The sequence below is a fragment of the Procambarus clarkii genome, chromosome 83 (genome assembly GCF_040958095.1).
Source record: "Procambarus clarkii isolate CNS0578487 chromosome 83, FALCON_Pclarkii_2.0, whole genome shotgun sequence".
NCBI lineage: Eukaryota > Metazoa > Arthropoda > Malacostraca > Decapoda > Cambaridae > Procambarus > Procambarus clarkii.
In genome coordinates, this window is record NC_091232.1 from 12,576,338 (window position 1) to 12,590,958 (window position 14,621).

General features: G+C 40.7%; 1 protein-coding gene across 1 annotated transcript in view; it reads right to left on the reverse strand.

The window, feature by feature from the left end:
* Positions 1-12,073, reverse strand: part of LOC123768630 (hemolymph clottable protein) — a 32,165-nt gene extending 20,092 nt beyond the window's left edge. The window contains exons 1-15 of the mRNA XM_045759254.2: positions 11,845-12,073; positions 9,316-9,473; positions 8,525-8,665; positions 7,603-7,695; positions 7,391-7,476; positions 7,048-7,152; positions 6,251-6,446; positions 5,495-5,665; positions 4,705-4,815; positions 4,353-4,439; positions 3,278-3,456; positions 2,013-2,184; positions 1,681-1,887; positions 1,282-1,467; positions 857-1,062 (exon numbers count right to left, since the gene is read on the reverse strand). Of these exons, the coding sequence (XP_045615210.1) occupies positions 857-1,062; positions 1,282-1,467; positions 1,681-1,887; positions 2,013-2,184; positions 3,278-3,456; positions 4,353-4,439; positions 4,705-4,815; positions 5,495-5,665; positions 6,251-6,446; positions 7,048-7,152; positions 7,391-7,476; positions 7,603-7,695; positions 8,525-8,665; positions 9,316-9,473; positions 11,845-11,875 (2,129 nt within the window). The 5' untranslated portion in view covers positions 11,876-12,073. The remainder of the gene's footprint in view (positions 1-856; positions 1,063-1,281; positions 1,468-1,680; positions 1,888-2,012; positions 2,185-3,277; positions 3,457-4,352; positions 4,440-4,704; positions 4,816-5,494; positions 5,666-6,250; positions 6,447-7,047; positions 7,153-7,390; positions 7,477-7,602; positions 7,696-8,524; positions 8,666-9,315; positions 9,474-11,844) is intronic.
* Positions 12,074-14,621: the final 2,548 nt, after the last annotated feature.

The following is a 14,621-nucleotide window of genomic DNA, read 5'->3' on the forward strand; positions in this document are numbered from 1 at the left end:
CGCGGGCCCTAAGCCTCTGGCTGGCCCACTAAGTGTTGCTTGTTTCTGTTTTACTTGGGCGGAGTATGAGTATTTATGACTCGTAAGGTCGCTTCAGTAAGATTTTGCCATATGTGTTTAACAACTTCTTCTGCTCTGTTGAATCTAAGTTGAAATCTTAATGGGTTTGTAACTGTGCACTGTGTTAGATAATATTCCAGTGGTCTGTCGGGCATTTCTCCACAGTGCTGACATTTTTCTCTCATCTTCCGGAACCTGTAAGCCTATTTCCCATGCACATGGGTATCCAAGCCTGATGCGATGTAAATGTACTTCTGTTACTCTACTGTTCCCTTTCATGAAACTAAGTGGTTCGTAGTTGGTTGAATTCTTGTACCAACCCGCAGATCCTGATGTTGCAACTGCTGTGTTGTGGTCACTGTACGTCTTTTGCATTGCTCTGTTTCTAATTACTTTCTTAATCTGTGATAGACTCTGTGGTATGTAAATGTCTACATTTCTTCTCTTAGTTGCAAGTTTTGCAGCTTCGTCTGCAATGTCATTTCCTATTATTCCCACATGAAATAATACATCAGCTGCCTCTTTGTTAGCTGGTTGTGAATTATTACAATGGTTGGCAATTTCTGGAAATTCAGACCATGATCCAGATATTCACTTACATTCAGAACCGACAAAGGAACCATGACTAAGGAGGTATGAAGACCAAACCACACACCAGAAAATGTGGAGACGACAACGTTTGGGTTCGTCATTATCAAATGCCTCTAAAGAGGTATTTACATTGTAATTAGTCCGAACCTCGAGAAATAATGGGAGAATCTTAATCTAGCTTCATTCCTTGGCTTTGAGTACTCACGAGGGATATTTGGCATTAGCGAGAGAGGTGATTGTGGAAGAGACGTAGTTGGCCACTTGGGATGAGGGATCATGCCAGGTAGAGACAGCCATCCGCTCCCACCATGTGAGGCTGGGTTCATAGGTGCTCATGGCCAGAAAAGCAGTCATGCGGATTTCGTAGTGTTCCCCGGTGTTCTCAAACACTGGCATCAGGAGGCTGAACACCTGAAGCACGAACGACACATTTATCTCTTCCCTCGAACATCAAAAACAACATGAACACATTTTGCCTATGTTAATCTGGTGTGTTTTACCAGACTGCTTTCATTATTAATTTTATGCTAATAAAAATAGATTATTGCATGATGAAAATGGCGTATGAACTCTAATTTCTTTCAAATAACACTTTAGCACAAATTTCCATAAAAAGAGGGAATTTCTTACCTCATTGTGGGCCGCTTTTTGAAGATACACCGTAGTGAGGCTAAGGATAGCATTCATCCTCAGGACCAGACTCCTTTCTTTGTCTCCAAGAACGAAATGCTTGAGAATGTTGATGATCTGAGGAGCGCCCAGATTGGCAAGTGCTTGGATGTACACCAGTCTTCTCCATACAGGTGATTCCTCATCCTGATGAGAAGGAAATGTTTTAGAACTTTGAGAAATTTGTCCATTCGGGAATCTGGTAAAACAGGCTCTTTATACGCCACCTTGGTAGTTGCAAAGCACTTTCAAGGTGATTTGCAAGATCTTGAAAGACAACTTGAACCAGTTCTTGGAATCTTACGTTAAAGTTTGTTACAGTTATTGCTTATGAGTAAAAAAGCGAGCAAGATGACTCACCTGAACGCCTTGAATCAGTGCTGGAAGGAAGTTGTCAAAGACGATATCTGGGGAACAGGTATACTGAGGATCACAGGCGTAGTTCCCGAAAGATTCCCACTTGTCAGAGAACAGACACAATTGCTTGGCCAGCGAAGCCAAGTTCCCCAACGCAGAGATCTTCAAGAGTTGATCGTCTTCATCCCAAGTAAGTGATTGTTCCAGATCCTTGACGAGTAATACACAATGAGTTGTAAATTAAATCTGTTTTATAAATTCACAGGACAATTTATAAATGAAACGAAATCAATTTTAATTTCATCAAAATATATTCACAACCAACGAAAACTTACGATTAATTCGGAAATGAGCTGAGCGTCTTTGACAGAGGTTGCAAAGGAGTCTAAGAAACTGTGCATAACTTCGAAATGGTCTTTTTTGAATTCTGGTTCCCTGAACTTATCCAGTAGGAATCTTACAGCAGGCTCAGTGCCGGCTGTGATCAGCACCTCGAAGAATATATCTCTAAAATATATGCAGATAATGCAGTTAGCGGAAATGTGAATATCATTTACATACTCACGTGTGTGTGTGTGTTTGTGTGTGTGTGTGTGGGTGTGTGTGTGTGTGTGTGTGTTTGTGTGTGTGTGTGTGTGTGTGTGTGTGTGTGTGTGTGTGTGTGTGTGTGTGTGTGTGTGTGTGTGTGTGTGTGTGTGTGTGTGTGTGTGTGTGTGTGTTTACTAGTTGTGTTTTTACGGGGGTTGAGCTTTGCTCTTTCGGCCCGCCTCTCAACTGTCAATCAACTGTTTACTAACTACTTTTTTTTTTTTTTTTTTTTTCCCACACCACACACACACACACACACCCCAGGAAGCAGCCCGTGACAGCTGACTAACTCCCAGGTACCTATTTACTGCTAGGTAACAGGGGCATTCAGGGTGAAAAAAACTTTGCCCATTTGTTTCTGCCTCGTGCGGGAATCGAACCCGCGCCACAGAATTACGAATCCTGCGCGCTATCCACCAGGCTACGAGGCCCCTATGTGTGTGTGTGTGTGTGTGTGTGTGTGTGTGTGTGTGTGTGTGTGTGTGTGTGTGTGTGTGTGTGTGTGTGTGTGTGTGTGTGTGTGTGTGTGTGTGTGTGTGTCTGTGTGTGTGTCTTTATTTATTACACACACATCCCCAGTATTTGTGTGTCTGTGTGTATATGAGTGTTTGAGTGAATATGTGTGTGCCTTTGTCTATTCCTGTGTGTGGGTGTATGTGTGCGCATGTGCATGCTCATGTTCGTGCTTATGAATTCATGTATGTTTCTCGTGCACATGCCAAAGAGGTTTGTTTTTTGTCTCTTAATAATGAATATGTTTTTATTACAAAATACAGTCAGAGACAACTGTACTCGTGTTTGTAGTGCTAATAAACAAATGTTTTAAAATTAAAATCATGCAAATAAGAACTTGAATCACTTTAAAAAATCTACATGAGTGCTCTCAAAATCCATAATATATTTATGTTTATTATGACGTATCTAAATGTCCTTGAAACTATCTCAAGATTTATTACGTACATAACTTCTATCTCAATATCATTCATCACTATTTACATTAATAATGACTTACATTTTTCTAATGTACAGGTCGTCTGGGTCTATCTTGGAATACACTTCATCGATCTCTGGTCGACTGAGAACAGATGCAGCCTCCACCAGGAGGCTCATGTCGCTAACCAGCAGGTCGTTGCTGAACGGACGAGTGGTTAGTCTTATGGCTATTTCATCGATGCGGCTGATGATCAGGTTCTGAAATGAGGAAAGTAATGATGGCTACAAACTCACTCACTCACTCTCTCTCTCTCTCTCTCCTTCTCTCTCTCTCTCTCTCTCTCTCTCTCTCTCTCTCTCTCTCTCTCTCTCTCTCTCTCTCTCTCTCTCTCTCTCTCTCTCTCTCTCTCTCTCTCTCTCTCTCTCTCTCTATCTCTCTCTCTCTCTGCATCTTTCATGAATATATATATATATATATATATATATATATATATATATATATATATATATATATATATATATATATATATATATATGTCGTACCTAGTAGCCAGAACGCACTTCTCAGCCTATTATGCAAGGCGTGATTTGCCTAATAAGCCAAGTTTTCATGAATTAATTGTTTTTCGACTACCTAACCTACCTAACCTAACCTAACCTAACCTAACTTTCTCGGTTACCTAACCTAAGCTAACCTATAAAGATAGGTTAGGTTAGGTTAGGTAGGGTTGGTTAGGTTTGGTCATATATCTACGTTAATTTTAACTCCAATAAAAAAAAATTGACCTCATACATAATGAAATGGGTAGCTTTATCATTTCATAAGACAAAAATTAGAGAAAATATAATAATTCAGGAAAACTTGGCTTATTAGGCAAATCGGGCCTTGCATAGTAGGCTGAGAAGTGCGTTCTGGCTACTAGGTACGACATATATATATATGTATATATATATATATATATATATATATATATATATATATATATATATATATATATATATATATATATATATATATATATATATATATATATATATATATATACAAATAACCAAAATCTCTTCACCCCCCTGAGATATATTTCCTCTTTCCTCACCCTCTTTTATTATCGCTATTCCATTTAAATATCTCTATGATATCACCAAGTCCAGACCTTGATTTCGGTGATTCTTTCAGTAGTGAAGACTATTCCCGTGATCTTCTCCTCCACACTGCGGTGTACCTTCCGGTGTGGCCCTTCCTGGAATTGCTCGGTGACGTTCAGCATAAATAGGTTATATTTTGAGAACAAATGTTAATTATTTCAATTAAAAAAGTAGCAGAATCTCAGGCATAAATTAAAAGTAAAATATTAGAACTTAACAGTAAAATGAATCAAGTAAGGAGGACTAATGATATATATTTTTCGCCTGGCACATTAAATTAGTAGAAATACTTCCTTTTAATTTTTATTTAGTGGCACTTCTCAACCATTTTCCACAATACAAATCAAGTTTTTATTTTACCGAAGTATATGATAGAAGATCGACTTGGTAGTTGAGTGACCGGTGCTTCTGGCTCTCATAGTCAATGGTAAACAGTTTCTGAATGCGTCGAACTGCTCTCAACTCCAGCGTCTATGGAACATAAGATGGTGGGAACCACTAAATGAATATATAGACGAGGAATCTCAATAACGAGGCTGAAGTATGTTGACCAAGCCACAAACTAGAAAGTGAAGGGACGACGACGTTTCGGTCCGTCCTGGACCATTATCAAGTCGATCTCACAATCGACTTGAGAATGGTCCAGGGAGGACCGAAAAGTCGTCGTCCCTTCACTTTTTAGTGTGTGGTTTGGTTAACAATAAATGAATATTTTATGGTGTTTTCTGTGTAAGAGAGTTACCGTGAGGAGGAGGGATGCCGTGTAAGAAAGGAAGACAAGGTAGGGGTAAGGAGAGAGGAAAACGGGAAGGTAGACATAGGAGAACAGTAGAGAGGCAGAATGAGAAGATGGCTGGGTGTAAAGAGGGAGGAAAAAAAAAGACGAATGAAGAGAGGCGAAGAGGATTGAAGACTGAAGAGAGAAAGAAGGGACGGGGAGAGTTGGAGAAAAGAGATAACTGGAGAGGAGAAGAGAATAAAACAAATATTATTCATATTGAAATTAATTAAAGTTGATTGTTACAAATATATGCAAATAATATAGATGAGTAATATAGTTAAATGCTGAAGGAAAACCATAAATTAAAATGACATAAAATGTTCATGTTAGAGGAAGATAAAGTATCAAGAGATGCTGTATATAAATTACCAGATTAGTGAAGGTGGAGATATGTTCAGAGGACAGCTGGCCGGTAAACACACTGATGGAGCCCTCGATGAGAGCATATTCTATACGAACGTCTGTCTGGTCGCCTCGAAGCAGGTAGGTCCCGACGGAAGTGCGTTCGATATATGAATCCGTCTTCTTGTTGCCGTGTATCTGGAGGTGACGGTATGTCTTAAGTTTCTAATCTAAACTTTTCTCTGCAATTTTTCGTATTCGATTAAATCAGGCGCTGTACCTATCCCGTGTCAATGGTAATGTAACTCTTGCCGTCACGTGAACATCATTGATTCTGACAAGGTGAGATTTTCTCATAGTAACCAATATCTACAGTTGGGTTAAGTTAGCCAAAAATACGTTTAATAAGGCTAGATTTATTGTTTAAACAATGCGTAATTATTTTATTAAACAGACTTCGGCAGACGTACGTTTCATTTTAGCCTTTCATTTGATTTACTATATCAAATTTGCATCAAATTGCATAAAAATATTTCTTTCAAATTTAAGTTCGATTAAAACTGTGTTTCAGTGAAACAATGGAATGGTGATAAACTCACTGGCCGGTCGCTGTGTAATAAACATGATACATTGTAATTAGTCTATCATAACTGCTGAAAAAAGACAATGACGGAATAATAACGGAAGCAAAAAGACATCTTACTTAAAGGAAAACATATGAAATTAAATGCTAGAACTAATCACTTTATATTGTATAGAAATTGATGACAAATCAAATTTTACCTTCCATTGGACAAGATTTTCACAGGAATCAAAGTCGACAGTTCGAGTCATTCTCCAGAGGGTGTTGTCAATACGGTCAGGAACCGAGAGCTTGGCAGGACCAGTCTGCGATCCTGTCGTTTTGGTTCCGGTCGTCTTACTAGTCTTGGAACTGTGGCTTTTTGAACTCTTCGACGGATCTTTTAATGCCGTATAACTGACAATGGAACAAAATGTTCAATTTAGTTTGTAGTCACTTTGTTTTTCGGTTAGAAAGGGATTTCTATTGAGGAGAAAGTCACCAAATTAACTTTTCCAATGACTATATCATAGCATTAGTCCAGAAAGGTAGTATAATATGATGTTCTCAATAATACTTGATCATGAAGAACTCCTTTGAAATTACACAAAATGCCACAGAAAAAAAGGATTAATATCATTAATACTTTTACATGCCCATTTGAGAAGTATGAACCCCCAACGATCTCAATATAAAGACAAGACGACAACATCTCCCTTTCAGTGCGATTAATAATATACAAACAGGAAGGCTCAATCAATAATCTCATCATTTCTGCACATAAACCATACCATCGAATGAAATATCCTGAGTAAAAACACCAATATAATAGATACATAAAATTACAATTGTATCCATATCCATAGCCCAACAAATCAAGCATTCTCATGCAGCTATCAACAGTAAACTTTCAAATAACCACAGCTAACTATCTAGCAGACGAATACAGAACATCCAGCTCCCATTGTAGCTGACAGAGCACATCTCAGGAGAGCAGTATGGTAATTACAAGCCTCACCTTTCAAAGTCTTCTTGGTCACGTTGGACGTCTTCCTCCATCGCTGCCTCCCTGAGACGGTCCTCCTGGGCTGCTTGCTCCTTATTCAGGTGGATCATAGAGTACCTGTCGGCATGAGAGGTCCGTGAGACGTTGCTAGTGGCTTTGACAGCTGCGAGAACTAGGACTTCAAGACTCGAGGGATGGTAGTAGAAGCAGTAACAGTAGGAGGAAGTGACGACTGACGGGATATGGTGACATACAAGGTTGAGTGGCTTAAAAAGCAATTTGTAAGAAGGACGTAAAAATATATGTAAATAGATCTATATATTTATCTATCTCTCTTTACTTCTGTGTAGCTTACCAGCTCAAACAATCTCCATGTATCATCGTCTCGTTCACGCTGAAGGTAGTCTGCTTGAAGGCGTTCACACGTCCCCCGGTATGTCCCTGGAACAGAAGTTAGAGGATAAAGAAATTGTTGAATTAGTTTGTAAATGTGTCATTTTAATGCTCTATTTTCATTATTCTGTTCGATCTTTGACATTAAGCTCCCGCAAGATCCTCGCCCCTTACCAACAGGGGTGGAACACCGAAAACTCTAATGAGGGCTTTTTTAATGTTGGTGATCCAGGCTGGTTCCTGAGGCAGCTTCACGTATTCCTCTCCCTGGAAAGAAGGGATTGTGTTATTGGTCATTCTTGCAATACGGTCGAGTTGCTGGTTTTCCCTAAATGTATAAGGATGTCCTCTGTCTTTCATGGTCGATCTGTTTCTCTGTGTTTTTCTCTATCGGTCAGTATATATGTCTGTCCGTATGCCTGCCTGTCAGTGTAACTGTCGGGTTGGTTTTCTGTCTGTCTGTCTGTCTGACCGTCTGTCTGTCTGTCTGTCTGTCTGTCTGTCTGTCTGTCTGTCTGTCTGTCTGTCTGTCTGTCTGTCTGTCTGTCTGTCTGTCTGTCTGTCTGTCTCTCTCTCTCTCTCTCTCTCTCTCTCTCTCTCTCTCTCTCTCTCTCTCTCTCTCTCTCTCTCTCTCTCTCTCTCTCTCTCTCTCTCTCTCTCTGTCTCTCTCTCTCTCTGTCTGTCTCTCTCTCTCTGTCTCTCTGTCTCTCTCTCTCTCTCTCTCTCTCTCTCTCTCTCTCTCTATCTATCTCTCTCTCTCTCTCTCTCTCTCTCTCTCTCTCTCTCTCTCTCTCTCTCTCTCTCTCTCTCTCTGTCTCTCTCTCTCTCTCTCTCTCTCTCTCTGTCTGTCTCTCTCTCTCTCTCTCTCTCTCTCTCTCTCTCTCTCTCTCTCTCTCTCTCTCTCTCTCTCTCTCTCTCTCTCTCTCTCTCTCTCTCTCTCTCTCTCTCTCTCTCTCTCTCTCTCTCTCGAGTCTGTGTCAGAGTCTTAATTTATATTGTCGATGAACAACATTTCACTCGCATTTACGTGTTGATCGAGCAAGTCATGCAGATAGCAGTCAGCCTAGAAATGAATGATAACTCATTCTTCACTTACCAACCGCTGGCCCGTATGGACCTCGAAGGGCTTCTCCAGCAGTCCCTTGCCCTCCACCAGGGGCCGGTACTCAATAGGCAGCGGGGCCCGTGAGTCACACTCCAACTCGTCGTGGTATTCACCGACCTCTGTGTTACTCAGCTGTTGAAGATTTAATGCTAAACAATGTTTTCATATAATATTTATTTTTACCAGAGTCATATGATAATAGTATTGATATATTGGAAGGGGAAATTTATCATCTCACAACGGTAAAAAATAATATTACCATTTGCCCTGGAGTGGAGGAAAGATTTATGATATATATATATATATATATATATATATATATATATATATATATATATATATATATATATATATATATATATATATTTTTGTACCACTACCTGCCCACCTTATCTTGAGGTTATCTTGAGATGATTTCGGGGCTTTAGTGTCCCCGCGGCCCGGTCCTCGACTAGGCCTCCACCCCCAGGAAGCAGCCCGTGACAGCTGACTAACACCCAGGTACCTATTTTACTGCTAGGTAACAGAGGCATAGGGTGAAAGAAACTCTGCCCATTGTTTCTCGCCGGCGCCTGGGATCGAACCCAGAACCACAGGATCACAAGTCCCGCGTGCTGTCCGCTCGGCCGACCGGCTCCAACCGTTGTAGAATGGTACCTGGTAGAATGTATTATACCCAGAAGACTGTATCACACCTAACAGAATGTATCACACCCGGAAGAGTGTATCACACCTGGCAAAATGTATCACATATGTCATAATGTATTGCCATAGTTGCTCACCTTGAAGAACGTCTTGAGATCACTTGATATCTGGATAGTGACATCGGCCTGGATACCAGCTCCAGAGTACTGGTCCTTGAGAGATGGAATACCAGAGGCAATCCTGCCACTGTACTTGTACTTGTACTCCAAGTTCGGGTACACGGCCCAACATCCTCCTGTCAAGAGATATAACATACTGGTAAACACACACTGGTGCCATTGTGAACCCGCCAAACACACACCGAAACTACGACGTTGGTACAACGTTCGAACAAGTTTTAACACCAAACCAGTTATAACAACCAATGTAGCAAGTTGCAACAACGTTCTAATACGTCATAAACACGTTAAGCCAAGATGTAACCACTTTATTACAAGTTGTAACAAGCGGAAAATAAAGACAGTTTCGGTTTGTGTTTCCAGGGAATGGACATATTAATTTTACAAACTTGCTGCAATGTTTATAAGTCATGTCAAAATGGCAGCTATATAATCTCCGTATACAGACGTGTCTCCTTGAAACTAGCAGAAAAGCTTTCCATCTGAGACCTTTTATATGATTGATGGTAATCTTACACCAACACGGTCACCTTTATCAGTGGATATCTTGAGGTTATCTTGAGATGATTTCGGGGCTTTAGTGTCCCCGCGGCCCGGTCCTCGACCAGGCCTCCACCCCCAGGAAGCAGCCCGTGACAGCTGACTAACACCCAGGTACCTATTTTACTGCTAGGTAACAGGGGCATAGGGTGAAAGAAACTCTGCCCATTGTTTCTTGCCGGCGCCTGGGATCGAACCCAGGACCACAGGATCACAAGTCCAGCGTGCTGTCCGCTCGGCCGACCGGCTCTAAGGTGATAAAACACCTAAGCATTATCCTCCTCATTCATAATGATATGGCGCGTCTTACATTACGTCTAGCTGAAGTTTGTGTGCTCAGTGATGGCCTTGTAAAGCCCCAAAAGCTGTTGACATTTATGAGTGAAAATAGAGATTCAGTGTCGTGAATGTTAAGCTATTATATAAAATAATATTTCAGAGGAAGGGAACTTATTTATCAGAATTCTATCCAGCATGGGTTGAGAGTTCTAAAATCCTGACATAAATTTAATAAGTGATCAATGACTGAGTGACAGAGGTCAAACAAGACAGAAATACGGCGGGTGGATTGTATAGTTTAGACTGACAGAAGCCTTCGACCAAACATCTTGTATGATGTTAAACTTATAAAATGAAGAAATAGGCAGGAGCGACAGGTGGTACACGAATAACGGAACACAAATGGAAACCAAACACCTTAATGAGCCACAATATCATTAGAGATTGTAAACAATATATTAAGAGTGTACAAATGAAAGGCACATTGAAGTTAGGTTGCTTGAGGAAACCTACATTCAGAGCACCAAATGTATTTATATGGCAGCAAAGAATAGGATCTGAAAATTATACATCAGCTGATTATGGATTGAGAATCTGGATTTAAGATGAGTAGTGCAAAAGTAAATAGGTAAGCATGAAGGCTGAGTGGACAGCGCTCGGTATTCGTAGCCCTAACGTTCTGGGTTCGATCCCCGGCGAAGGCGGAAACAAATGGGCAGAGTTTCTTTCACCCTGATGCACCTGTTCACCTAGCAGTAAATAGGTTCCTGGGAGTTAGACAGCTGCTACGGGCTGCTTCCTGGGGGTGTGTGTAACAAAAAGGAGGCCTGGTCGAGGACCAGACCGCGTGGACGCTAAGCCCCGAAATCATCTCAAGATAACCTCAAGATGACTTGGTGAGCAATCACCCAAAAGTGCTGAAACTGTAATCAAATATTACATATCTATAACCTGTCTTGCAGATATGGTTTACTATTTATAAAAGTACCATATCATGCAAATGCCTAGTGGCGTGGGCCGAGATTCAACACGTATTTACGCATCTATTTACGGACCTTTGCATCTTGTCTCAATGTTTGGCGTCTTTGGTTACATTTATGAAACAGTTTACGAGCATCGAAACTTCCCAATCGAATGTTGATATTGTTATATACAGCCTCGGAGCTTATACATTTTTAATGAATGTAAACAAAATCGCCAAAGATTGCGGAAAGATGCACAGGCTCGTAGCAGATCCGTAAGTGACTATTGACTTCTGGCCGTGGTTCGCATGTATCCACTCCTGCCCATGTTAACTGAGATTTTTCCAGGAATTATTTCAACACTTTTCACTTTAACTGTTAAATGATAAAGCGAACTCACGACCATAGTTGACCCGGACAGACAAGTTAACAGCCGTGCTAGACTTGGTAATATCAATATATCTCTGTAACCCATATATACGCAGTGAGATGCACCCCAATCACCGCTCTATACACTGAGAGTTATATTTTGGTCCTGAAATATATTTAGGATTAAAATATTCCTATTACTTGCTAGTTGGTCAGTAAGCTGTTGTTGTGGCCTTAACAACCCTCCTGTGGTTGACGGGCTTAAAGGCCAGCACTAACCAGGCCGAGCCAATACAAGAGTATTTAAAGGAACCGTTGGAGTTCACTTCCTGCTTACCTAAGAGTGTTAGAAGGATCACTCCCTTCATGGCGACAACCACGGACGTCTTGCTTCCGGCAAAACTAAGGTCTTGGTGGAATGATTATGCTGGTGTGGGGGGCCAAGTGTGCCGTTGACAGGGCCAAGCAGGCCGTTGAGAGGGCGAAGTGGCCCCTGGGAGTGCAAAATGTGCCGTGATATGGAGTGAAGTACTGTGGGCGGGCAGGAGCAGCCGAGTGAGACGAGCAACTGTCAGGGGGCCAATTTGTACTCGTGTTTAGGTCGACGACCTTGAAAACAGTGCCCAAGTTCACACTTGATTTGCTTATATTCGCAATTTTCCACCTTCCTTTAACTTCACTAGATTTATTAAGTACTAATACCCCCCTTTATATTAGATCCACAATTCTAAAAGTTTGCCAGACCATAGGAGCTGTGTCGGTAGTTATGCTGTGAATTGGTAGAAATATCACATAAAATATCAATCAGGTACTTAATTGTTTCTCTTGTCATTTGGTTAAGGTTAATGCCACGTATTAGAGCATTTGTTAAGGTATGGCAAAATTATAGATAACTTGCCTGATCATAAACAGATGAAAAAATCCTTCGACTATCAGGCTGGATAACAGCGCCAGAGGTTAACAATACAAGTGGCACTGGAACGCGCTCTTGATCCTGGATCCAGCAGCCATCGCGTTTTTCAACACTGTGAAGAGGAATCTATGTCTTGCGATGATCAGAGGAATTATCGTTATCTCTGTGTCGATATGTTGCGTGTGTCTTGTCGAAAATAAATTCATGATCGCAAATGACGACAATGACTACAAGTACGGTGACTGCAATGTCAGTGTTTATACGTTGTTGACAGGAATTATCTGTGAACAAGTTCTTCATATGTTTACCAAGCTTAAACTAAATTGTGATATGTTTAAAGAAGCAAGCATACACTGATAGCATTGAACAACACGCTCGGTCATATGGTACAAGACTTGGACAACAGACAACATCATTTTGTAAAAAAATATCTCAACAAACTCAGCCATATTCTAGAAGTATAAAGCCAAGTCATAGCACATATGGAAGAAGTGTCCTGCATACCAATGCGATATCTATGACAATTCTTTTTCATTTTTGTTAATCTGATTGTATATTCCTGAGCTGCTTATGAGTCTCTACTCCTCAGGGAGGAAGACACGTACAAAACAAGATAACACAAACAATATAACCTCCAAAAGCCATCAAACACCATCATACGAGGTTTCGTTTCGTGACCAAAAGGTTTAGTAAGGAGGAGGGAAGAGAGATGTTGTATTGAGATACAGGAAATATAGGATGAGGATTGGGTACGAGAGGGAGGGAAAGTTTAGTAGCCCATTTACTTTGGATCTGTAGTCGGTATGTTACAGTGGTGTGGATGGTGAGTGATGTTTATGGGTGGTGAGTCGTGGCGCTGTTATCTGGGAGGCGCGAGGGACCAGTATAGTGTAGAGTTCTTTCTTCGTTCTTGAACTGTTCTTCTTTTGCCTTAATGATGTTATATTTCTAGTTGATGCTATATCTTCTTTGTCGTCTTTTGGGCTTGACTTCTCGTCGTCATGCTGCCCGTGTCGCTGTTGCAGTTGGTAGGATAAAGTTTGTAGTAATCGGGGTGTATAAGTAATCAATATGCTGTGATCTTGTCTTTAGTAAGGCAAGATCACAGCATTGTATAATTGTCTCGGCTAAAACCAACATCATCCTGCAATTCTCATTATACTCTAACCCACAGAAAAAAAAAAACATATTTTTCAATAATAATTTTCCTAAAGTTTATCTTTAAAAAAATGTAAGAAATCATCAGCGATTTAGCAAAACAAATAACTTTACTGATATGTATATAGAAACTCACAACAGAGAACTGTCAGAGGAGCAACAACATCGTAGCAAGTGTTTGTGTTCCAACACTTGATTACTTGCGTTCATCTGGTGCAGCAGGGAGGCGAGTCTTGGCAAGCGATCGTGTTTGCACTTAAAAATGATAAAATTGGTTATACGTTTACCGAGGCAGTTATGCTTGGACAAAATACTTTGTCCAGCACTGTCTTATATAGTTACAGAAAATCTCGTTTTCTTTTGTACTTAGACGAACCAAATCTAGACAAATGTCACCAAACCATCTCCCCAATCCTAAACTGTTCTCTTCCAATATAATGAGTGTCGAAAATAACACGATTTTTTCTGGTATTGATACATCTCCCATATAATCATAAACACACATATCCAGTACACACAGAAATCACAATAGCGTGAAGCATCAAATGAACAAATCCACAAGGGCCCAAATTCTTTTACCATGTCGTAGCTCAGTCGATTAAGGCCGCGTCTGGGATCCTCTCGGACGTAGGTTCGAACCCTCGTCACGGCCCTAGTGGATTTGTACACATATCCAGGTTTCTATCACAATAATAACTACACGACCACACTATAAACTTGACACACCAACTATATTTAAACAGATTTTCTTTGCGTTCTTATGAATTTATGCATTTATAATCTGATCTTTACCGGCTAATAATCAGAATCACTTAATTACACATCCACAACTGGATTGTCTACATATCAAAGCAATCCTCCTAGCTGTGCAAGCCCCCCATGCTGGGGACTTCTTGTTGGTTGCTGCTAATTCTGCCTTGGGCACCCGCCTGGACCCTCAGGATCAAAGCATTTGTGTTGCCATGTGAGCTGCCGCCCCTATCTCCACCGAACACCGATGAATCTGCTGATATGCGTCAACAGACCAATACGGCAGTCATGGT